This window comes from Gymnoscopelus braueri (genome assembly GCF_963280865.1).
Source record: "Gymnoscopelus braueri genome assembly, chromosome: 19".
NCBI classification, from domain to species: Eukaryota; Metazoa; Chordata; class Actinopteri; order Myctophiformes; family Myctophidae; genus Gymnoscopelus; species Gymnoscopelus braueri.
Window position 1 is genome coordinate 2,630,899 of NC_137621.1, and position 26,840 is coordinate 2,657,738.

Sequence of the window (26,840 nt, forward strand, 5' to 3'; positions counted from 1 at the left end):
ACGGCCAGGGGCCTCTGACACGCAGCACACAGCCAGAAGGGACCGGAGGGGAGGTCAATGTTTTACCAAGTAATCCCCCCCGGACCGCGGGCACAGACCCCCCCGACCCTCCAGTGGTGGAAAAAGTACTCAAATGTTTTACTTAAGTTAAAAGTATCAATACTGCATTGTAGAAGTACTCTGTTACAGGTAAAAGTCTTGTATTCAAAATGTACTTGAGCAAAAGTACAAAAGTATTTGCATCAAAATCGGCTATTTTTATGTGGCTGAAATGTATATAGGGCTGAAGTGGTTAATGTATGTTTTGTGATAATAATCAAAATCTACAAAGTAACTAGTAACTAAAGCTTTCAAATAATTGTTCAATAATTCAAATAAGTGTTCATCACAACACGTATGAGCTTGTAAATCAGCTATTTTAGAATATCCGAAGTATAAATGACAGCTGAATTGGTTAAATGTGGGTTTTGTCATAATAATCTAAATCTGAAAAGTAACTTGTAACTCAAGTTTTCTAATAATTTAGGCTGTGTCAAGAGAACAATATTTGCCTCTGAGATGTAGTGGAGTAGGAGTATAACGTATTGAGAAATTGATGTATTCAAGTAAAGTAAGAGTACTAAATGAACTTGAGTAAATGTACTTGGGTTACTTTCCACACACCACTGTGTCCCCGGGGCGATGTGTGCGTGCGTGCGGAGGACGAGGCCCGACGGCACATTTCGCAGAAGGCGTGAAATTCCTTTGAGCGAGTTCAAGTCTTAAGTCAAGGTTTCTTTTATTGGAGAGCGCAGCATGTGTGTGAGGGCTGTGGAAAGCTCTCCAATATCTGGCGCCCTAATTGAGGTTAAGATGAAACCGTAGACTTTAATCTGTCCATTAGTGTTATGTGTGCCTCTATACTATATATGTTGGTTCACAAAGTGGGGTCCATGGAGGGAGGGGGTAGCATAGAGTAGAGAACCAGGGCTCTGTATACGTTGGTGGTGGGTGAGGCACTGCAGTGTTGCCATGTCTGCTTAATATAAGCGACTTTGGGTGTGTTATTTTCTGTAAAATCGCTTGTAAATATCGGTAGTTGTGGGGTTGCATTTCTTTGAGGTCTTGTTTCTAAAGTGTAGTTGTTTATTTTGTCTTGTTGCCTAATGTTTAAACCAGTGGTCCCCAAACATTTTCATGTCAAGGATCCCCAAATCCCGAGATCGAACTGGGAACCTCGTGGTTGCGATCCGTCCGCTTGCCCCCTGAGCCACTGCCACCATCTCTCCGGCCGTCCACTGTCTCTCCATGTGTCACCACACTCTGTGTGGTCGTGATATACTATATTTAATAAAATACCCTTTTTTTTTGTGGGGGGGTTCAAATCTGTTTTGACATGCTGTTACATAGCCTACTATCAAAGTGTGTTGGAGTTATAGGTGGGTCATGGGTTTTAGGCCGAGAAGTAGTTGAGGGAGGTTCTGAAGCTTGGTTTAGTACTCAGATCATCATGTGCTTCTCAGGGTTCTTCTGGTTCTACATGCACACACACACACACACACATGTACACGCACACGCACACGCACATTTAGACCAGAGTACTGTACTTCTGTACTCTACTTCACAGTATTGGCACACAAGGTTGAATCTCCATGTTGACGTGCAGACCTTGGCTTTGATAAAGAGGTGTTTAACATGGTAACAGCTTGGCTCAGAACACAGTGAGCTGGCTCTCTTATTGTTACACAAAGACCAAATACTTTATTTTTTTTTCTTTTCTTCCGCCTCTCCGCCTCGGAACAGTCATTATGCAGATCTGTCTGTTTCACTGCGTTATGACAGGCCCACCCAGCGGGCCCACCCAGCACCCGCTGCTCTCATGTCATGTCCACGCACAGATTCCAACCCGATGCTACGAGGCTAATTAGCCTCTCATACATTATATTATACACTGAAGGTCATTGAGATGGTCTCTCCTCTCCTCTCCTCTCCTCTCCTCTCCTCTCCTCTCCTCTCCTCTCCTCTCCTCAGTTCAGTTTCAGTTTATTTTTATTTATAGTGCAACATCACCCCAAGGGGTCTCTGTGCACTTCACAACACAAAATACATAGTAGTCAAAAAACAAGGAAGAAAAAAAAAAGAAAGAGAATACAATATACAATATATGAACAATATTTAAAAACCACAGTGCAAGACTATGGGGAACCATAATGCAGGGAAAAAAGATATGTTTTTAGCCTGGATTTAAAAATGTCTATAGAGTCGGCATCTCTAACAGCTTGAGGGAGAGTATTCCAGAGATAGGGGGCACGATGTGTGAATGCTCTGCCCCCAACTGTTACTTTATTATATGTTGTGACTGTGAGGAGACCAGCATCCTGGGAGCGTAGTGGACGTCCAGGGATGTACGGTTCTATTAAGCTGGACATGTAGGATGGTGCAAGTCCGTTTAGGGCTTTATAGGTCAGGAGTAGTACCTTGAAATCGGCTCTGGCCTGTATCGGCAGCCAGTGTAGTGCTATGAGTGTTGGTGTGATGTGATCATATTTCTTTTTCTCTCCTCTCCTCTCCGGTATCTTCTTACATCTATAATCCTACAATAACATCACAGTAACATGAGGTGAATCCAGTCATCCAACTCTAATTGTAGTTTATTTTAACCCACATTCCAGTATTCACTATGACTCAGTATGACTCACTATGACTCGGTACAGAGTCACAGTGAAAAGGAGAACAGGTTACAGTTGGACTCGGGGTCCTGACACTGACTCGTGAGCTTGTAGATAGTTAGTTTTGCGTGACATAATCGTATGACTAAAGTATGAAATCTGACTGAAGTGTTTAATATAAGCATCTAATAAATCAATTAGGATAGTATAGGATTATTGTTTGCCATCCTTAGATATCTAGACGTAGTTACTTGCAACACACCATGCAGAGTTTGCTGTTTAATGTTGGATAAGGAACAGTGCTCTGTTGTGCTCACCACACAGCACCTTCTTCACATGATTAAAACTATCCTTCTACAAGCGTCAGCCAGCCGCCCCGTCAGAATATGTCTGTTTCTCTCTTTCTGCCGAGCGTGCTGGCAGACGCATGCCTTTATTTATATTTCGTCACACAATGGTGTCTCGCAACCGAACACAGAAGATCTACAAGCCCACAACGCGTCGAGGCAGCGACGCGTTGTGGGCTTGAAGATCAGCTGTTTTATGTTTGGGTGGGACTCCTGGGCCGGTATTTAGATGAGAGACAAGCCAGTGGGCCAATCATTTGATGTCTCTCAGCTCTGTGGGAAAAAATAATCGGTCCGCGCAATCCGACAATTACCGTAATGATCCTAAAGGGGGGGGGGGGGGGGCTATTTTAGTTTTTTTTGGGGGGACCACCGGCCCATTACTGGTCGGCCCACCGGCCATATGCCCGCTGTGTCAAACGGCCAGTCCACCGCTGTTTCTGCCCGACAACGATGATATCATGATATTGATATAATATCCATATATTGCCCATCAGCACCTAATAGTTCATATATTATTTGTTTGTCTTCCTGTTTGCTGTCAGGTGATGTCAGAGAGCGCTCAGGGAGGAGGAGATCTCCATCAGGGAGGAGACCTCCTTCAGGGAGGAGATCTCCATCAGGGACAGAGTCTGGAGGACCTGCAGCTCCATCAGGGAGGAGATCTCCCTGACGAGCTCCATCAAGGAGGAGATCTTCATCAGGGACAAAGTGTGGAGGACCTGCAGCTCCATCAGGGAGGAGAAGACCTCCATCAGGGAGGAGAAGACCTCCATCAGGGAGGAGAAGACCTCCATCAAGGAGGAGAAGACCTCCATCAGGGAGGAGAAGACCTCCTTCAGGGACAGAGTCTGGAGGATCTGCAGCTCCAGAACCAGCTGCAGACGCTGGCCTCCTCCACCCCGTCCTCCTCCTCCTCCTCCTCCAGACAGAGGTGGAGGGGGCGGGGGGGCTCCCAGGGGGTCCTGCCCCAGCCAGAACCACAGGAGGACCCCCAGCCCTTCATCTTTGACCTCAGGAACTTCCCAGACCTGGCCAACGCAGACATGGGGGCTCAGAGTCAGAACCCCAACATCCAGGTGAGAAGATCCTTCTATCTCCATAGTTACACTTCAATTTAAATTAACCCATTAAGAGCAGTGGTGGAAAAAGTAAAAGTATCAATACTGCAATATAGAAATACTACGTTCAGTTTGTTTCTAAAGTGTATAGTTGCTTATTTGGGGCTTTGCTTCCTGATGTTGTTTCAATCAGTTTATCTCAAACATTTTCATGTCAAGGACCCCCCCCCCCCCCCAAATTAATATGTAACGCTCACACCGTTGTAGCGTTTTGACAGGATGGTCAAAGAGGGTTTCACAGGGTTCGCTCTCCTCTCCCGGTTCCATTTCAGACCCCCCCCCCCCCCCTCCTCGCCTGCTCTCTCTCTCTCTCTCTCTCTCTCTCTCTCTCTCTCTTCCCCCCCCCCCCCCCTCTCCATCCGAACCTCCCATCCCTCGCTCTTTCCAGCTGGTTTGAGTCGGGGGGGGGGGGGGGGGGGGCGGCCTCTTAAATTACCCGTTGCCAGACCTTACATCGTGGCACGTTCAGCGTCAAAAGCCATATGTATGTGAGGCGGGGGGGGGGGGGGGGGGGGGCATATGTACGGGCTTTAGAGAGGGGGCGGGGGGGGAGGGAGGGGGGTGTGAGGGTCACAGAAACCATGACACACTCATACAGAAGAAGGTCACAGTTCAGTTGACAGCGGCGTTAGTTTTAACGAGAGATATTATTTTTCGGACTCGCGGATTCTAAACGGTATCCCCCCCCTCGCTCCCCCCCCCCCCCCAGCCCCCCCCCTCCCCCCAGGTGTACGGAGGCAGCTTACTGTTACGATGGGCGTCGGATTGGGACTCGAGTGTCTGAGGGAGGGGAGGAGAGGAGAGGAGAGGAGAGGAGAGGAGGGGAGAGGAGAGGAGAGGAGAGGAGAGGAGGGGAGGGAAGGGGAGGGGAGGGGAGAGGAGAGGAGAGGAGAGGAGAGGAGAGGAGAGGAGAGGAGAGGAGAGGAGAGGAGAGAGGGGAGGAAACATGTGAAGGTCCCGGTCAGCCAGAAATCGTCCTTCGGTTGCTTTATTTCCTTCCTTCGTTAACGAGGAAAAAGTTCTGCATCGTCCAGGGCGGGCCGGGGGGGGGGGGGGGGGGCAACCAGACTAGAGGTATTAGGTTTTACTGGCCCGTCCTGCGGCCAACCAGGACAGAATATTATCCTGAGTGGGCTTAGAGGGGGGGGGGGTTACCGTGTTATCATGCGTCATTGGTCCAGGCAAGACGGGAATTTTTCTCTTGTTGCTTATCTGTGTGTGTGTGTGTGTGTGTGTGTGTGTGTGTGTGTGTGTGTGTGTGTGTGTGTGTGTGTGCGTGCGTGTGTGTGCGCGTGCGTGCTTGCTGTATAATCTCATTCTGCTGCAGATGCTGGTGCGTCTTTATAAACAGTTACAGGAACATAAAACAACCCGGGTATTGTGTGTGTGTGTGTGTGTGTGTGTGTGTGTGTGTGTGTGTGTGTGTGTGTGTGTGTGTGTGTGTGTGTGTGTGTGTGTGTGTGTGTGTGTGTGTGTGTGTGTGTGTGTGTGTGTGTGTGTGTGTGTGTGTGTGTGTGTGTGCGCGCGCGTGCGTGCGCGCCCCATGGAGCTGATCTAGGAGCTGATCTATAAAAGAAGGTTCATAACGGTGACATCATGTTCTCCTAGACTCACAGTGACTCAATAACTAGTATAGAAACCTCTTATCTCCATATTCTGTTTGTGTTTTTCTTCAAATTAACATATCATTAACATACCACAGCGGGACACAAAAATATTAAAAGTAGCAGATCTACAAGCTCGAGCTTGTAGATCTGCTACTTTTGATGCTTTTGTATTTTAATCCTGAAAAAAAAACCATTTAGGACATACAGTATGAGGTTTGTACTACGCTGCCCTATAGAGCGTCTGATATCTGGTCTCGAGGGGCGGGTTCAAAATCTCCGGAGGGAGAATCCGCCGGATCCCATTGGTTCACCGGTCTGTGCTCCCGCCCCCCGCGCCCCTCCTCCTCCCCAATGTGCAGCATTCAGAGCCCGGACGTGACAACATTTGAAGCGACGCCCACTGCACTCCGGTTGGTTGGGGGAAATCACCTATACTTCCTATGCCAGGAACGTCCAGGATTTTTTTTTTTTTGCAAAACGCGAAGGAAAATAAAAGCCTGGAGATGGAGGCTACTACCCGACAGACGATATGCCGTTGCTTGTAGACCGGCTGTTAGTCTGAAACGCTCACTAAAGCATGTTCTTTTTGCGAGCTTTGGGAATTCACTGCGGATTTGTAGAGGAAGTTGAGAGTTGTGTAAGTCCCGGGAAAGACGCGCTGTGATTGGCTAGTAGTCACTTTGAGTGTCAGTTGGGGCAAACGCAGTCCCCACAACATCATTTACTATTCTGTGCCTATCGGTACATAACTCTATCGGTACATAACTCTATCGGTACATAACTCTATCGGTACATAACTCGGACGGGGCTGAGTAGGCTCAAAGCGAACTTCGCAACGTTCGGCACGGCAACTCGCGAGCTTTTTCGCGCTCGTTGGTGCCTCTCGTGGCTCAAGTTCACTTGAGACTGCGCCCCTCCGTCGCGGTCCGGTCCAAAACTATGCTTTATCGGCGAAAAAAAGTAGTCTGCGGTGGTTTGAAAAAGATGAGATGCGGTATTCGGGCTGTATTAGAATGTGACGTCCTAACTCTTCTAATGTAGAAGGCGCCCTTCCCTTCCCAAATCCGCCGTGCACTACCATATACAGCGTTCTTTTTACGTCTGGCCTTTTGATCAAAACCAAAAGCTGACAAACATGATGGTAAATCAGATGGTTCTTTGTGTGTAAATCAGTGGACATTCACGTTAGTTAAAGTGATAGAAAACACAAAAAAAGACAAAAGTCAGTGCCTCTCCTCTCCTCTTCTCCTCCTCTCCCTTACCCAACTTCCCCTCCCTTCCTCTCCTCTGTTCATTCTTCCTCTCCTCCCTGACCTCTCTCCATCTCCGTGGCGCGTGCCTTCACACGCCCGTCGCAAACCTGTCAGCACGGAAATAACCCTGAGAGGGGGGGGGGGGGTGGGGGCTGAGAGGCGCTGAGAGGGTCCTGCTAAACGGGGCCAGGCTTCCCTGGAATCCCTTAATAAGGAGATCAGACCTGGCAACGAAGCCCTCCAGGCTCATAATAAGGAGGTCAGACCTGGCAACCCCTTTAGACATGGAGCATGGAGGCCGCTGGCTGCACTAGTATCAGGGTTTAGATTTAGATCGCTTACTGTTGGAACCAGCCGAGCCCATATAGACTCTGTTTACTGTTGGAACCAGCCGAGGCCAGATAGACTCTGTTTACTGTTGGAACCAGCCGAGCCCATATGTGTTTACTGTTGGAACCAGCCGAGGCCAGATAGCGCTGTGGCTACTGTGTACTTAAGATGATGGAGGCCGATAGAACAAAGGCTTCATTGTCCTTTGTTGTTTATTTGTATCATTTTCTCTCTTTTTTTCTCCTCCTTTGGAGTATAGTGTTAAGCTGGGCTGTAGGAGTTATTATACAATCTTAAAACCATTTGAAAATCTGGTTGCTAGAGGATAATCTTCTAAGATTCTCTTAGAGATCATCTTCAACATGCACACGCTAACAGGATGATATGAAGGTTATCCACCCACTCACAGACCCTCATGCCGTGTGCTCATCATCATGTAAACTACGGAGTCTGTTAAAGGGGAATACCGCTCATTTTCAACATTGAACCATGTCATAATACACCTTAGAGCTGTTGTGTGGAAATGAAAATGAAAATGAAATCTATGTTGCCTAGAACTGGAGAATAGATTGTTGGGGTCATGTGATCAGTGACATACGGAAGGTGTACTGTTTGGCTCCGCCCTCTAGGCTGCCTCATTCACTAGAATGGGCAATCTCACTCCCAGCTGAAACAGTGCGAGTATCGTAGTAGTTTATAATGGCATTATGGTTATATATCACATTTCACAAGACATTGTACTTGTAGATAATAGAAACCAATTGGCTGAAAATGCTTCAACAAGTCTTAACTTTATATTCAAGTCGCACTGTTTCAGCTGGAAGTGAGATTCCCCATTCTAGTGAATGAGGCAGCCTAGAGGGCGGAGCCAAAGAGTACACCTTCACGATGTCACTGATCACATGACCCCAACAATCAATTCTCCAGTTCTAGGCAACAAAGAGGGACTTTAATCACCATATGGCAGTACTACAAATCAAAGCTCAGACCTGACATATCTCAAAGCACAAATCTTCTTGGCATTCCCCCTTTAATTTCCCCCGACGATTAATTACACCGCTGATTGCACCGCTCCGTTTCACTAAGTAAAGCTCCTTTAATGTTACGCTCTATATTTATCATTAATTGCTGTGGCTGGCTTCACAGAACGGTGGTGGGAGAAGTACTCACATGTTTTACTCACAACATGTAAGTAAAAGTATCAATACCCTATTGTAGAAATAGTCTGGTACAGAGTTCAGTATTGAACATTTACTTGAGAAAAAGTACAAAAGTATTGGCATCAAATTGTACTTAAAAGTACCAAAATTAAAAGTACACATTATGCAGAAAGTCCAATCACAAGTTTTCAAATATATAAAATGTATAAAAATCCTTTGAAATTAGCAGATCTACAAGCTCACAACGCGTCGCGAAGTGGCGCGTTGTGAGCTTGTAGATCTGCCATTTCCAAATTGCAAAAGTACAGTATAGGTCTGAAGTGGTTTTGTAATCAAAATCTACAAAGTAACTATAGTGACTAAAGTAAAAAAACATTTGTAAAAACATTTTTACAACATTTTACTTAAGTACAGTACTTAGAGTAAATGTACTTAGTGTTACAGAAGCATCGCTGTGCGGTCAGGGCTCTTCCAGAGAGCATGTGTGAATGCTTTGTGCTCTGTTATGTGTAATGGACGACAGTTAACTACTTTGTGCCATTAACCCCTTCAATCCGGGAAGGCATTTTGAGTCATTTAAAGATTTTTTGGGGCTATTCAAAAATAGCAGATCTACAAGCTCATCGCGCGGCACCGAGTGCCGCGCTATGAGCTTGTAGATCTGCTATTTTTGAAAAATCGTGAACATTTGTGAAAAATCGTTGAATATATATATATACATTTTTAACTCCAATCTTTGCTTCTGGGGGTCCCTGGAACAAAGTATGGTCGTCCTTGACATGGAAAAAGTTTGAGAACCACTGATATTACAGCAACATACGTTTCTTTTCCCCCCAAAAAAACTATTATGATTTAGAAGACATTTGTAGAATCCCCCCTGAAGCAAAGATTTGAGTTACAAATGTTTGCTTAAAAAAATATATTTTATATTCAAAGATTTGCACACATTTTCAAGATAAAAAAAAAAAAAAAAACGTCAGATCTACAAGCTCGAGTGCCGCGCTACGAGCTTGTAGATCTGCTATATTTGAATTGCCAAAAGAAAAAGAAAAAAAATTATACACAGATGCGTTCCCGGTCTTAATGAGTTAAAATACAGACGCGGCGCGGCCGCACTAGCTAGTCTAGATGTTAGCGTTGGCCTGAAAGTCGCTGCGGCGGCGGTATAATTTCAGTTCTTTGTGTCACAAGTCGAGGAGGATAATTGTTAATACGTGAAATTGCGCTCGCTGAATTCCCTGCTCGCATGAAGCACTTAACCTTTCAAATAACACTCGGTTGCTTTTTGTGCCAAAGTAAAACAAAAAAAAAAGTGCTCTTTGTGCAGCATGAACAATGTTCCTACGCTGAGAAGATAAGGGTCATTATTAGGAGCACTGTTCCTCAACTGTTTCTCAACTGTGTACTAAGCAGTGGTGGAAAAAGTACTCAAATGTTTTACTTAAGTAAGAGAATCAATACTGCAATGTAGAAGTACTCTGTTACAAGTAAAAGTCCGGAATAAAAACTTTACTTGAGTAAAAGTACAAAAGTATTGGTATCAAAATGTACTTAGGGTATCAAAAGTAAAAGTACTAGTTTGAAAATAGCAGATCTACAAGCTCACAACGCGTCGCATCGCGACGCGTTGTGAGCTTGTAGATCGGCTATTTTCAAATAGCCTATGTATAAAATAGGGCTGAAGTGGTTAATATATGTTTTATAATGTAATCATTTATATCTGCAAAGTAACTAGTAACTAAAGTTTTCAAATAATTGTAATGGAGTAAAAGTACAATATTTGCCTCTGAGATGTAGTGGAGTAGAAGTTAAAGTATAGACAATTGGAAATATTCCACTAAAGTAAAAATACCTCAAAATTGTTTTTAAGTACAGTACTTAAGTAAATGTACTTAGTTACTTTCCACCACTGGTACTAAGGGAATTGATGGGGATGAGGATGTTGCGGTGTAGTTTATTTTTGGTCCCAGGACAAAAAACTATCAATCAACAAAAACTATCAATCAGACTCATAGACCCAGTAAGGGTCCATTTGGACTCCTGGTGGTCCCTGAACCAGTGTGTTGGGTGGGAGTCATTACAAATGCATAGTGTTTTTTTAGACAATCCTTTTAGTGTCTGTTTAGTCATTTTTAGAAAAATGTTGGAATATTTTTTAAATATTTGAACACAAATCTCCTGGCACAACATCTTTTCACGTGTGGGGGGGGGGGTCCACGGCCAAATATATGTCAATCTGGGGGTCCTTGACATGAACATGTTTGAGAACCACCGCCCCAACGTAATGAAGTGTCACGTGTGTTAGTGTTGATTTTGACAGCAAAATAAAACTAAAACTTTGTTGTTGTTGACTAAATATCATAAGATTATAGTTGACTAAATCTACAGTTGATTTAGTCGACTAAAATGTATTTTGGCGGTGCCTTGATGGAGTCGTAATGGCTGATTTTACACTTGGTTGCATGCTGAAAATAGAAAATAGCTGATCTACAAGCTCACAACGCTTGTGAGCTTGTAGATCAGCTATTTTCAGAGCACAACACCCGAGTGCAACCAAGCATGATATCCAGTTCTACTGGATCTCTTCTCCACTAGTCTTAGTTCTACTGGATCTCTTCTCCACTAGTCTTAGTTCTACTGGATCTCTTCTCCACTAGTCCCTCACTAACATTTAACATTAGTCTAGTTTTTATTTGTTTACGAAATTGTCAATACATTTAGTCTCAGTTTTAGTCATCATAGCTTAGTTTTTATTTAGTTTTTAATTAGTTTTCGTCCCAATGTAATAGTTTTAGTCGACGAAATCAACCCTGCACCGCCTTAACGTTAATGAAAGTGTCATGCCGTGTGTTGACCACCAGGTGACCATCGAGGTGGTGGACTCTCCCCAGCTGACGGAGACAGAGATGGAGATGGACCTGGGGACGGAGGCCGGGCAGCGCAACGACTGGTCCTCCGCCTCCTCCTCGGACTGGGCCCACTGGGCCCACGGGCACAAGAAGCTGTTCTGGCCGCTGTTCTGGGAGTACCCGGAGCAGGGGGGGGAGAACGGGATGGGGGGGGCGGGGCCGGCGGAGGGGGAGGGGCCGGTCCCGGCAGGGGGCGGGGCCACCAGCCTGGAGGAGGAGGAGGAGGAGGAGGAGCACAACGCGGAGGAGGACTACAACTATGACCTCGGCGAGGGGGAGGAGCCTGTCCTCAGCGGAGTGGGAGGGGGAGGAGACTGGGGAGGGGCCGGGGGGGCCCGCTGGAACAACAAAGGCTGGGACGCCAAGGATAACTATGGTGAGTGGATCCATAAATAATACACTGTACAGTTTAACTCTAATCCAGGGGTCTTCAACAGGGGGTCCGGGACCCCTAGGGGGTCCTCAGAGTTATACAGGGGGGCCACCAACTCTTTGTGTGATAGGATGATTTTTTTTTACTTAACCACTTGAACCCTAGCATCCCTTTTCTGAGGAGAACTTTAGCCAAAAAATAGCAGATCTACAAGCTCACAACGCCTCGCGCCGCGAGGCGTTGTGAGCTTGTAGATCTGCTATTTTTGGCAAAGAGGTGTTTGGTGTAGAGGGAAAAAAGTGCAGACCAAGTAAACTAAAAAAGTTGAATCTGAAACACAATTTTATACAATATGGAGGGGGTCCCTGCTTGATCTCTCTCTCAGCTAAGGGGTCCCTGCTTCATCTCTCTCTCAGCTAGGGGGTCCCTGCTTCATCTCTCTCTCAGCTAGGGGGTCCCTGCTTCATCTCTCTCTCAGCTAGGGGGTCCTTGGCCTGAAAACGTTGAAGACCCCTGGTCTAATCACTATGTATTCTGACTTCCTTATTCAAAGCAAGGAAGGTTTTGAAAGGAAAAGACGTTTTGTCCGTCCGTTCTCTAGACATGACACTCATGGGTGGCAAACCTCGCCCCGGAAGTTCTATTAAATACATGGCAGTGAATGAGAGCCGGATGGACCAGCTGATGAACAAACACTATTTCTGAACGATCGCAACCGTTGTCATAATTATAATGGGTTCATGAATATAAAAGAAGACCTACTGTTTCACAGGTTGTTTCCTAATAACTTGCAAAGCACATCATTTCATTGAGGCATCTAAACAGCGGCAGGTATCGTTTCTGTCTCTGAGTTATCGCGAGATTTGGTCGCCAGACAGGAAACGGTGGACAGTCCCGCGATACTTTGGCCGTTCAGAAACATACTTTGTGCTCTTTAGATATACCTCTATAAAATGATACAGTGTTCACACATCGAAAAGCAACACAGCAGAAAACAATGTGTGATATTATGTCTTCTTTTATATTCCTGAACCCATTATATGACAAAGGTCGCAATCATTCAGAAATAGTGTTTGTTCATGAGCTGGTCCATCCGGCTCCATTCACTGCCATGTATTTCATCAAACTTCCGGGGCGAGGTTGAGTGTCATATCAATATATCTAGAGAACGGACATGAGTGTCATATCAATATATCTAGAGAACGGACATGAGTGTCATGTCAATATATCTAGAGAACGGACATGAGCGTCATGTCAATATATCTAGAGAACGGACATGAGTGTCATCAATATATCTAGAGAACGGACATGAGTGTCATATCAATATATCTAGAGAACGGACATGAGTGTCATGTCAATATATCTAGAGAACGGACATGAGTGTCATATCAATATATCTAGAGAACGGACATGAGTGTCATGTCAATATATCTAGAGAACGGACATGAGTGTCATGTCAATATATCTAGAGAACGGACATGAGTGTCATCAATATATCTAGAGAACGGACATGAGTGTCATATCAATATATCTAGAGAACGGACATGAGTGTCATATCAATATATCTAGAGAACGGACATGAGTGTCATGTCAATATATCTAGAGAACGGACATGAGTGTCATATCAATATATCTAGAGAACGGACATGAGTGTCATGTCAATATATCTAGAGAACGGACATGAGTGTCAGGTCAATATATCTAGAGAACAGACATGAGTGTCATCAATATATCTAGAGAACGGACGGACGGACGGAACGTCTTTTCCTTTCAAAACCTTCCTTGATTCCAAGTGGTGATGTTTATTGAAATGCAACGTTTCATGTGGTTCTTCTAACTTTCGCTGTAGAGCAGGTTGAATTTCCCCTTAAATAGAAAGTCTGAAAATTACTTAAACATTTACAATATTGTAGCGACCGCGCGAAAGACCCGGCCGTAACTTTCTCCTCCAAGGGAGCTAGTAGCTCTCTTGGCGTTCGCCTGTTGCCTGCCGGTCTGCCGGGCCGGAGGCCGGGGGTTCGATTCCAGCTCGGCGAGTGAAACGTTACATTATGATATTTACCCAGAGCTACTTGGTGCTTATAGTCCATTTGGTCATAATGTGGTTATAGCACTGGCCTATAGCGTCAGGGAGGCAGTGAGCCAGCAGACCCTGAAGCATTATTACTTCACATTCACAACCTCTTTAGAAAGAAAAGAAAGTCTTTGCCCACATTTAAAGGACCGGATGCACCCCCCCCCCCATCACCCCCCCCCCCCCCCCCCAGGACAATAGACAGATAAGGTTTCTAAGGACTGCAGAGCTTTCAGCTTGTATAACAAGCTCTTAGTGTTTTGATGGGGTCTCCTTATCTACTTGTGTGTGTGTGTGTGTGTGTGTGTGTGTGTGTGTGTGTGTGTGTGTGTGTGTGTGTGTGTGTGTGTGTGTGTGTGTGTGTGTGTGTGTGTGTGTGTGTGTGTGTGTGTGTGTGTGTGTGTGTGTGTGTGTCAAATGGGCCACGACATGTTGGTGGAAAGCTGTTTGAAGGTGTTTTTCTGTTCTGTTGACTCACGTACACACACACACACACACACACACACACACACACACACACACACACACACACACACACACACATACACAGACACACACACTGTGTCTCCATCATCGGTCATGACATGATTTATGACAAGGTCTGCTCTCTCAAGGCCCACTACATAAACATGTCCACCCCCTGGGACGCGCGCACACACACACACACACACACACACACACACACACACACACACACACACACACACACACACACACACACACACACACACACACACACACACACACACACACACACACACACACACACACACACACACAAACACACACAGTGTGTTATCAGGCCGTAGATAGTGATCAGGTGGTACAAACAGGGACTAAAGAACAGTGGAGTGAGTACAGAACTCCATTCACTGCATGTTCACTTTACAGCTAGTGGTCCTCAAGGGGTCTTTGGGGGGGAGCGACGGGGTGGGACGGGGGTCCACGGGGTCCGTGGTAAAAGTAGTTAGCATCAGAATCATTTTAACCATTTTATCCATTTATACTTTGGCTTTTAAAAAATAGCAGATCTAGAAGCTCACGGCAACATTTAAAAAAAAAAATCGTGAAATGATTGGAACATTTTGAAAACACCAAATATCTTTGTCCAAAGAGCAGATCTACAAGCTCACGTGTCACATTGCGACACGCTGAGAGCTTGTAGATCTACCTTTTATTTTGTTGCTAGTGTTCCCCTCAGAATATGGATGCTGGGGTTGAAGTGGTTATAAAAACACACGCCTGGCAAAGAGAACGTTGTTATTGGCCATTATTACACGGCTTGGTTGAATGCTCGATTCTGATTGGTCAGTCATCGGTCATTATTTCTTGATAATGACCGATGAGCTCTATAACGGACCGCTGTGTAATCAGAGACTCAGAACACCTGCCCATGCTTTATCCAACATGACAGCCATGTAAACAAACAACCAATGTCATTTACAACTAAACGTTGCTCTCAAGAATGTTTTTGAAAACATTTGAAGTGAGAAATAGACGATGCAATAACCGAAAAGTGATTCTATTTGATCCACTGCACTTCCTTGTTTATCGTGGCGCATCGACGGGGGAATACCAAAACGCTCGCCCCAAAACACAGTCGCCCCGGGGCAAATCCGGCGGTATTACAGGCAAATCGGCAGTATATAGAATGGGGGGTGAGTGTGTTTTGGGGCGAGTCTTTTTTTTCATTTTTTTTTTTTTTCGAGGCGAACTTGTCCGCCCAGCCCAATACTTATGGAATACTTTCATTGCCGTAAGCAAGGAAATACTTCGTTTTGTTGTTACTTTTGAGTCCATTTATTTATTTATGTATTTAAGTAGCCGTGTAATAAGCGGGATAATGCATGGGGAGGTAGTCATTATTGAAATTTAAAGCCCTTCAGGGTGATAATGCACCTCGGCTCCGCCTCGGTGCATTATCACCCTGTCGGGCTTTAAATTTCAATAATGACTACCTCCCCATGCATTATCCCTTGCATAAGACATGGTATACTGTTCCCCATGACTGACAATCACACTTTGCTTAGAAGTGTCACTTCAACCTGGCGGCCCTATTTTAGGTGTCCTTCATTGTATAACAAAAGAAAGGACACTCTGATATGTTTATTGTTCTCCTCTTCTTGTTGGACAATGTTTAGAACCTCATGGTGGCCGATACAGTAAGGAAGGTCCAGTTAGGCCCGTCACAATTATTACATCATCGTCTAATCGCGATTATTTGATAAATTAAGCATACGGCGGCTCTGTTGAGCGTCGATTATGAACACAATTGTTTATTTGTTTAAAAAAATTATAATAATAATAAATAGCATAAATGAATAAGTAAAGCAAGCAAGCATACGTGAGTGTGTATGCTGCATTTGAAACCGTGTTCTTCCTTGGTCCCCATGTACAGTAGCAGAGCTCTTTTTTGGTAAAACAAAAAACGTTAAATGTTGAATGCTCTGTTTGGAGCGCCAGGGTTACACATGTAACCTAGCGGTTCCCTGAAGTCACAGAGGAGGAGGAGGAGGAGGAGGAGGAGGAGGAGGGTGAAATCACCACCAACACCTCACTGGAGCCAACAGTGACTAACAGGCTTACAACACCATGCAGTCCAGTGCCTCTGACAGGACAAACCCCCCCACCCTGGACAGGATCTTGTTTAGTCGATACACTCATTTGTTTTAGCTCTTGCTCATTTGATTTTCCTATTTGTCTCATCTGTTTAAGAAAGTAGGAAGTTACCTTAGCGCTAGGTAGGCCTATACTCTTAGTTGCTTGTTTTATAAGAGAATGCACTTAAGACTTCCGGTGATTAGTGGTTTCATTCCCTACCTATGCTATGTTGAATGCACTTATTGTAAGTCGCTTTGGATAAAAGCATCTGCCAAATGACTGTAATGTAATGTAATTTTCCTCTCACTAGCTATCTGTCCGCCTGCGGACTGAACTCAACATGACGTGCGTTCACCGTACGTTCACAAGAAGTACCCTTGGCGACCTTTGGGCAGTAGTGAGAAAAAAGTTCCCCTCTGGTCCCTCTTTACAGATATACAGAACCAAATGGACCCTGCGGTCCTCAGTTTTATACAATATGTAGTGAGGGGGGGGGGATGACCCCTGAAGTAGGGCATAAATTAACGGGTAAAACATATGAAAAGTTGAAATTATGGATATACAATGTTTCTGCCTGACAATAGAGCACCGAAGTCTGACGTAATTTACTCATCCTACCTGAGTCGCGGTTTATTTCCCCATTCAGAATTCCCATAGACGTTTAATATCGCGTCAAATAAGAACTGTGTTCCAAAAATAAACAAAAGATCCCGGGTGTTTGACATCAACTGACGGTGAGAAGACGCTAATGTTACCGACGCCGAATTAGTTCAATTTTCGCCACAAACAGACTGTATCAAATATGAGTGACTGACTATCATAAACGATACAGAACCTCCTCCCTGACAATATCGCCGAGACAGTTTGTTTATTTTTGGACCACAATTCTTATATGAGACGATTCTAAGATGACCCAATGTTGTTCTCCACGACCCAGGGGATGAACGACTGACGTCAGGACTTCAGTACTTCAGTGTTATGTTTCTTGCACAGTGGTCATGAATGCTGCTCCACACACACAGACACACACACACACACACACACACACACACACACACACACACACACACACACACACACACACACACGCACACGCTGCTTTGAAATATGGCCACCGCCTGTAAGGGACAGATGTTTGTGTTAGATAATGGTTTTGCCCCTGGCCTGCTTGGCACAGACACACAGACAGCTGGTAGCATAGTGGGACTGTGTGCCACGTTAACGTGTAAAACACATCATAGTGGGACTGTGTGCCACGTTAACGTGTAAAACACATCATAGTGAGATTTGTTCATGTATAAAACACAACATAGTGCCATCTCTCTCTCTGGTATTGGAAGGAGCTTTTGCCATGGGAAACATACGTTTGACATTGCCAAAGCAAATGTGACAGTTGTGTCATATCGCAAATTTGCAATCATATGTAGAAAACTTAAGGTTTTAAGCCAAAGAATCTCTCTCTTTCTCCCCCCCCCCCCCTCTCCCCCACATCTCTTAGTTTAACTGTGGGTCTCAGTACTTAATGCCAGCAATTAGTCCAGAATGTTCTACGCTCGCAGCAGAGTGGCCAAGCAAAATGAACAAGTTGAAGCGAGACGGCACAGAACAAGATGAACTCATGGCTTTTCTTCTTCCTCTCTTTGTAGAGCGTGTTCTCTCTGCTAGCGTGTCCTTCACAGCATCACACGACTCCTGCAGTACTTCCACTAGCTTTGTTCTGTCTGTCTTTTGTCAATTGTCATTGTCATTATCTTTATCTTTATCATAAAGTTAACTCAGTATCCCTTCTCATTGCATCCATGTGTAACTCTCAGAGTATAGAGGTGTAACCTTAATGAATCTGTAACACCGGCTTCGGATGCTGTCAATGCACTGAATCAAGTGAACTTCGCAACGTTCGGCGCGGCAACTCGCTCGCTTTAGCTCGCTCAGTGGTGCCTCTCGTGGCTCCAGTTGGCTTGATGGAGGCACGGCCAAGATAAGCGTCCGGCTCGTTTCCCTTCTCACGCCCGCTGACAACAAGAGTTGAAATGTGAAAATAATGTTTTGGGCTTTTATGCCTTTCTTTATATAGTACAGTGTAAAATTACAGGAGACGGGGAGAGAGGGAGAGAGAGAGAGACGGGGTGGGGGGCGGGGGGGGGTGGGAGTGACACGCAGCAAAAGGTTGCCGGCCTCGGGAATCGAACCGGCGGCTCACTGTCTGCTTGAGCTTTTTTTCCCTTTTCAAATGAGATGCTCAGTGAGACCCTTTGCATTACCAAGTGAGAACGCAGGCGTTGGGTCTGAAAAAAACAACCTTTACTTTATATGAAGTGTAATGAACGGATGGATGATGGATGAGGGATGAGAGAGGGAACGAAGCCATTGTCCTCTCTGTGGGACCGTGAGCCGTCCAGTTTAATGTTTGTTTTGAACGCTCCATTAACTTACAAGTGACATTTATGGACCCTCAACCTGGAAACACACACACACACACACACACACACATACACACACACACACACACACACACACACACACACACACACACACACACACACACACACACACACACACACACACACACACACACACACACACACACACACACACACACACAGTTTGTATGACTATACTCGTGAGGACGTCAAAGGTTTAGGAGGCCCGTTTTGTGAAAAGTTTGGGCCATTTTCTTGAACCTAATAAACCTGAAGCCGAAAATATCCGATCTACACAAGCACGCAATGCGTCGTGCCGCTCATGTTAGAGTAAGTAGTTAGAATCATCTATGTGTCCACTGTAGCCTATATAGCATATAGCAGTTCTATAGCTGAAGCCTTCTCTAATCGTAAACTTCTGTTTCTCATTATTCTACTATACTTGTAGAGACATCTGGGTCTTCACGCGTATAGTAATGCACACACACACACACAAGCACGCACGTGCACACCCACACACACACACACACACACACACACACACACACACACACACACACACACACACACACACACACACACACACACACACACACACACACACACACACACACACACTGACCATTAGGGACAGTATGACTTCCATGAGAAGTATGTGATATCCATTTAGTTTAGAGCGCAGCATTAACTGGCTGAGGCGTGGTTATACGGGTCGGAGCGCTGTGCTCAGGATAAGGTTACACATCCCCCTCCCCCCCCAACCCCTCCCCCATTCCCACTCGCCCAGTGTGCGTGTCCAAGTGTCCATGAGAACAACACTCAACCCCTACTCCAGTCCCCCCCCCCCTCGCTCGTCAGAACCACCTGAGCAGCCTTCAGCTGGGTGAAGCTTTAAAAGCAATTTCCCCTATTTCAGTGGTTCTCAACCTTTTCAGGCCGTGACCCCCCAAATAATCATATTTGAACTGGGGACCCCCCATTTTGTTTAACTCCGTTCCACAGATAAATATTGTGAAAATAGCGGATCTACAAGCTCACAACAAGTAGATCGACTATTTTCAATTTTTTTGCCTCTTTCTTCTATTATTTGACAATTTGGCCAATGTTTTATAGTTTGTTGATTACTTTTGATGCAGTAATTGTCTTTTTCTTTTCTTTTCTTTTTTAGGAATTAAAAAGGTCTTAAAAGTCCATAAATTGTCACTTCACTGTCATGTGGGGACCCCCCCAAAATCATGTGGGGGTCCCGACCCACAGGTTGAGAACCACTGCCCTATTTAACAGTGTGTAAGATAGTATTTTCTTTCCTTTTCCCGATAGAAAGATTACGTTAAATATTATCGCTTGAGTAACATTTGGCGGAGACTCACATCTATTTGATTTAAAGCCGTACTATGTAACTTTCCTCTTTTACACCAGATTTGACTTTTTTTTTCTTACCATTGAGCTAATAGAGCCTTCCTGCTTGCTCAGGGGATAAATGTAATCTTGACCATCAGGTCAAAATTCGTGTCAGATCCTGTGTCTAGGTGAGACATGACCTTTGACACCATCTAAATGTCAACAGAAGATTGTATAAGTTATATTGTATTAACATACTCTACCATACAGATTGTATAAGTTATATAGTATTAACATACTCTACCATACAGATTGTATAAGTTATATTGTATTAACATACTCTACCATACAGATTGTATAAGTTATATTGTATTAACATACTCTACCATACAGATTGTATAAGTTATATTGTATTAACATACTCTACCATACAGATTGTATAAGTTATATTGTATTAACATACTCTACCATACAGATTGTATAAGTTATATTGTATTAACATACTCTACCATACAGATTGTATAAGTTATATTGTATTAACATACTCTACCATACAGATTGTATAAGTTATATTGTATTAACATACTCTACCATACAGATTGTATAAGTTATATTGTATTAACATACTCTACCATACAGATTGTATAAGTTATATTGTATTAACATACTCTACCATACAGATTGTATAAGTTATATTGTATTAACATACTCTACCATACAGATTGTATAAGTTATATTGTATTAACATACTCTACCATACAGATTGTATAAGTTATATTGTAATAACATACTCTACCATACAGATTGTATAAGTTATATTGTATTAACATACTCTACCATACAGATTGTATAAGTTATATTGTATTAACATACTCTACCATACAGATTGTATAAGTTATATTGTATTAACATACTCTACCATACAGATTGTATAAGTTATATTGTATTAACATACTCTACCATACAGATTGTATTGTATTACAGTGGAATGTGGAAGCAGGTTTAATGTGGCATTCCTCTTCAAAGTGTCAACTATTAAACGTCTGGACAGATGACCCTGTTCGTTGTCCAGGGGCAGTGTTGCCATGTCTGCTTATTATAAGCGACTTTGGGCTTGTTTTTCTGTAAAGTTGCTTGTAAATATTGGCAGTTGCAGGTTGTGTTTTTTTGGGTCTTGTTTTCTAAATATTGGTTAGGGTTATTTTAATGTCAAGGACCCCCCAAATTAATATGTAATTGTCTGTGTATCCCGATCAGATTTTTTTTGTGCCCGGGCCCCGTACAAGAAGGTTAAAATGTTAAAAAAAATATTTCAAACATTTCACTGTTTTCCCAAGATTCTTTTGAAAAAAGCAGATCTACAAGCTGTGTAGATCAGCTATTTTCAACTAGCCGATGTGTATAAAGTGGGCTCGTTTTCACAGACCTGGTTGCTTGCTTCTCTCGCAAAAATCTGGCAACCCTGCCCAGGGGCCCGCATCTTTGATGTTTCTAACTCAGGGGCCACAGAGAGGACCCCCAGACCCCCTTCCTGTGGGGGGGGGGGACACGTTTCCTGCATGCTTTAGATATCTAATGGAACACTGGGTTGAGATGATGATGTGCTGTATGACCTGCAGATAGTCAGCATTTTAAATGGTTGCTGTCCAGCAGAAACCTCATATCTCCATATTTAAAGTGTCATTTTTTTCATAAATTAATTAGCGTAGCAGATCTGCAAGCTCAAAACGCGACGTGTTTGGAGCTTGCAGATCTGCTATTTTTGCTTTATTTTTTGTATTTGAATCCTGAAAAGTTGTGTACATACTGTATGAGGTTTCCACCCGACAGAGACGAAATGTAACATTTAATACATATTTAATAGCGAATGCTTTCCATCTCGTAACTAAACAAACCTGGACTGAGAGAGACTATAATCTGCTTTTAAAATGAAGAGCAGCGCTTATTTCCCCCCCGTTGACTTCCACTCTCACTGTCCTCCCTCCTCCTCCTCTTCCTCCTCCTCCTCTTCCTCCTCCTCCTGCTGGGTCTTTTGAACCCCCCCCCCCCCCCAATGTCTCAGAGGTCCCACACTGCCCCCCCCCCTCCTCCTTAATTGCATAACACACATCCACCAGCTGGGTCAGGAATTCAACCAGGCTTCACTTCAAAGTGTGACGACTAATATATGACCTCGTCTTCTTCTTCGCTTTCTTCCCTACTCCCCCTCTACCCCCCCCCCCTCTCTACTCTCCCCTCTCTCTCTCTCTCTCTCCATCCATCCAGACTATGAAGAGGAGTGGTCCTCGTGGACCCCCTGCAGTGTGACCTGTGGCCACGGCGCCCAGAAGCGCGTCCGCTCCTGCGGCTACGCCTGCACGGCCACAGAGTCACGCACATGTGACCTGGAGAGCTGCTCCGGTACGTAGAAACCTCTAGAAAACCTCTGATCTCCATGATGTGACCTGGAGAGCTGCTCCGGTACGTAGAAACCTCTAGAAAACCTCTGATCTCCATGATGTGACCTGGAGAGCTGCTCCGGTACGTAGAAACCTCTAGAAAACCTCTGATCTCCATAATGTGACCTGGAGAGCTGCTCCGGTACGTAGAAACCTCTAGAAAACCTCTGATCTCCATAATGTGACCTGGAGAGCTGCTCCGGTACGTAGAAACCTCTAGAAAACCTCTGATCTCCATAATGTGACCAGGAGAGCTGCTCCGGTACGTAGAAACCTCTAGAAAACCTCTGATCTCCATAATGTGACCTGGAGAGCTGCTCCGGTACGTAGAAACCTCTAGAAAACCTCTGATCTCCATAATGTGACCAGGAGAGCTGCTCCGGTACGTAGAAACCTCTAGAAAACCTCTGATCTCCATAATGTGACCTGGAGAGCTGCTCCGGTACGTAGAAACCTCTAGAAAACCTCTGATCTCCATAATGTGACCTGGAGAGCTGCTCCGGTACGTAGAAACCTCTAGAAAACCTCTGATCTCCATAATGTGACCAGGAGAGCTGCTCCGGTACGTAGAAACCTCTAGAAAACCTCTGATCTCCATAATGTGACCAGGAGCCAGTAGCACCAAACCTCACACTAAGTTCAAACTTAGCCTAGTTATAGCTTAACCCATTCAATCCAGGGACGCATCTCTGTCATTTTAGATGTATTTTCTTTATCAAAAATAGCAGATCTACAAGCTCATAGCGCGGCACTCGGTGCCGCGCTATGAGCTTGTATATCGGCTATTTTTGAATAGCCAAAGAAATCTAAAATGACACAGATACTTTCCCGGCTAAAAGGCGTTTTAAAAGCCATTTAAGCTATAGCTAGGCTAAGTTTGAACTTAGTATGAGGTGGTGCAACTGGTCCCTGGAGGGTCCGATATGTCGTATAGTGTCGGGGGCTTTATCGGGGGCTTTTATGCCCATATATACAGTATGTATACAGTACTGTATGGGGATCTCTGTATCTACACATAGTGACCGTGGCCGTGGTTTGTTTATGGTTATGTTAGAGTGACGTGGCCGTGGTTTGTTTATGGTTATGTTGTCATAGTGACATGGCCGTGGTGTGTTTATGGTTATGTTAGAGTGACGTGGCCGTGGTTTTGTTTATGGTTATGTTAGAGTGACGTGGCCGTGGTTTGTTTATGGTTATGTTGTCATAGTGACATGGCCGTGGTTTGTTTATGGTTATGTTAGAGTGGACGTGGCCGTGGTGTGTTTATGGTTATGTTAGAGTGACGTGGCCGTGGTTTGTTTATGGTTATGTTGTCATAGTGACATGGCCGTGGTTTGTTTATGGTTATGTTAGAGTGACGTGGCCATGGTTTGTTTATGGTTATGTTGTCATAGTGACATGGCCGTGGTGTGTTTATGGTTATGTTAGAGTGACGTGGCCGTGGTTTGTTTATGGTTATGTTGTCATAGTGACATGGCCGTGGTTTGTTTATGGTTATGTTGTCATAGTGACATGGCTGTGGTTTGTTTATGGTTATGTTAGAGTGTTCTCCACCACCCCAGCTACCACCTGTGGTTTTGGATCTGCTGTTTATGTACTATGGGGGGGGGGGGGGATTGGGAGTCCTATGGTTGGGAGATGCTCTTTATCAGAGTACCTAAGCAGATCCAATTAATCGCCAAACCATAATAAATATATTGCTCATTTTATATTCAATGAATATATCTTATCCTTCATGAGTTCTCCTGACAGAAATGAGTTTTTTTCCACCCGACAGAGACGCTATGATAGAGAGTTCACACAAAGCACACGCATCTAAAAACAAAACACAAAGGTGGAGGCCAGACAGAACACGTCTAAGCAAAAAGAGAGTAGAAAGACCTCACACTTACCATAAAGCTCCCAGATGACATATTTTTATGAGGTTCCCGACACAGTGAGCGGTGGTAACCTCATAAAAAACATAGAATCTGGGAGCGCGGTCGTTATGCTTTCTTTTTTTGGCTTGTGCTTGATAGTAACCTGGTGTCACCAGGCTTTCCACGGAGGCAGAAAAGCCTGGTTTTCATTCCGAACTGACCAGTGTGATCCGGTCTAGACCCCCTGCTTCCTATATGTAACACACTGGGATTCGAACCCGAGTCTCCCGCACGGGAAGGGACGACTAAAGCCAGACATGTTCTCCACTAGCATTTTTAAATGGGGGTCCGCGGCCAAATACGTATCGTTTTGAGGGTCCTCGACATGACAAAGTGTGAGAACCACTGATGGTTTGTGCAGTGGTAATCTCTCAAGAACAGATTCTGCTCTGCGTTTGAATCTGTCGGTAGCCGCGTTGACAACCCGTGTGCATTGGTTACAAGTGGGCGTGCTATCAGATCAGGAAGCAGGCCGCGCTTTACCCAATCAAATGTAGTGGGCGGGATTTACGTGTGTGCCGTTCCTTTCCCACTAGAAACAAACCAAAACTCATTTAACAATAGCGTCCTCGAAGCCGACAAGACCACGGAAAGTTAGTAACATTTTAAATTGCTCTTTCATCATAGAAACAAGTGGGCTTATAACCAAAACCATCCATGTTCTCTGGGAGAAGTGGTGTTAGTGTTCCGTGGAGAAATATTAGTTAGTGGGAATGAAAACATAGTCGCACCACCGGAAGTGGAGCGCTGAGGGCAGACCAAAAACCCCGGTTTCCTTGCGCACGGGTGCTCCGTTGAGCTTGTCCCAGAGTCAAGTGAATAAGTAAAAAACAGCAGAGGGCGCTGTTTTTCCTTTTTATTTGGCGATGGGTTCCCAGATTGGAGCAGCGGTGACCCCCACAAGCCCACGGTTCCACTCCACGGGACGTCTGCAAATCCAAACAGGCTCTGGTCAACGTTTGGCTCTGTGTTCATGTTCATATGCTGCTCCTGCTCTGCCTCTCCTGCACATCATAGTGAACGCACAGTGAACAAACAAAGCCTTCCACTCATTCCAGAAAAACGGAACGACCCAAATATTCCAGTCACGGCTTTTTCATGACGACCCATCTGGAATCCAAAAGGAAAGCTTTATGCGGTCGTTTTTATTTACGGCCTCGTAGCCGCCGTGTCGCTGTCACATTCAACTGCTCTCTGTTCCTGGAACTGATTCATCCCCGCGGTTCTCTGGGAATAAAGTGCCTCATATATTATATTATATTGTATTCTATCATATCATATCATATCATATCATATCATATCATATCATATCATATCATAGTGTCATCTGACATTTTCAGTGTGCCTGCTTGATGATGATGATGATGATGATGATGATGAGGAGGAGGCGTGACTTTCTGCAGCGCCAGCGGTGCGAAAGGCTTTCTTTTAACCCATTAAGACCTGGAACTGTGTCATTTTTAGATTTTAGCTAAAAAGCATTATTTTACACTTTGGCCTATTCAAAAATAGCAGATATACAAGCTCATAGTGCGGCACCGAGTGCCGCGCTACGAGCTTGTAGATCTGCTATTTTTTAAAATTCGTGAAAATGTGTGCAAATCTTTGAAAATATATATTTTTTAAAGCGAACATTTGTAACTCAAATCTTTGCTTCATGGGGGTCCCTGGAACAAAATATTTTGATTGGGGTCCGCGGCCAAATACATACCATTTTGGGGGTCCTTGACATGAAAAAGATTGAGCACCACTGATATACCACTGGTATTTTTCAGAATACTGTTGAGATTCAGGAGACTCGTAGAATCGACTTCAGGTCTCAATGTGTTAAAGCGCCAGGCCATCTGCCACGTCTTGATTTATCACACTGTGGTTACCATAGAGAGGGGGTTCTCCAACGTTTTCAAGGCCAAGGACCCCAAAATGATATGTATTTGACTGGGGACCCCCCCCCCATCTTAACACGTATTTTGTGCCAGGCAGGGGCCTCCTCCAGGAGCAGTTCCTCCAGAAGTTCCTCAAGGACCCACTTTGAAAATAGCAGATCTAGCTCACAACGTGTCGCGCTGCGACGCGTTGTGAGCTTGTAGATCGGCTATTTTCAGCATGCAACCAAGTTTAAAATCAGCCATTACGACGCCATCAAGGCACCGCCAAACTACATTTTAGTCGACTAAATCAACTGTAGATTTAGTCGACTATAATCTGATGATATTTAGTCGACTAAAACTAGACAGAAACGTAAACATTTCAGAAGACTAAAATATGACTAAAACTAAATGGAATTGTATTCAAAAGA

The 26,840-nt window shown here is 44.5% G+C and overlaps 1 protein-coding gene across 1 annotated transcript in view; it reads left to right on the plus strand.

Annotated features, from left to right (window-relative positions):
• The window catches only part of LOC308074147 (isthmin-2-like), a 40,667-nt gene that overhangs the window by 6,305 nt on the left and 7,522 nt on the right, over positions 1 to 26,840 (plus strand). Inside the window, exons 2-4 of the mRNA XM_080413479.1 lie at positions 3,541 to 4,074; positions 11,328 to 11,751; positions 22,450 to 22,584. Of these exons, the coding sequence (XP_080269605.1) occupies positions 3,541 to 4,074; positions 11,328 to 11,751; positions 22,450 to 22,584 (1,093 nt within the window). The remainder of the gene's footprint in view (positions 1 to 3,540; positions 4,075 to 11,327; positions 11,752 to 22,449; positions 22,585 to 26,840) is intronic.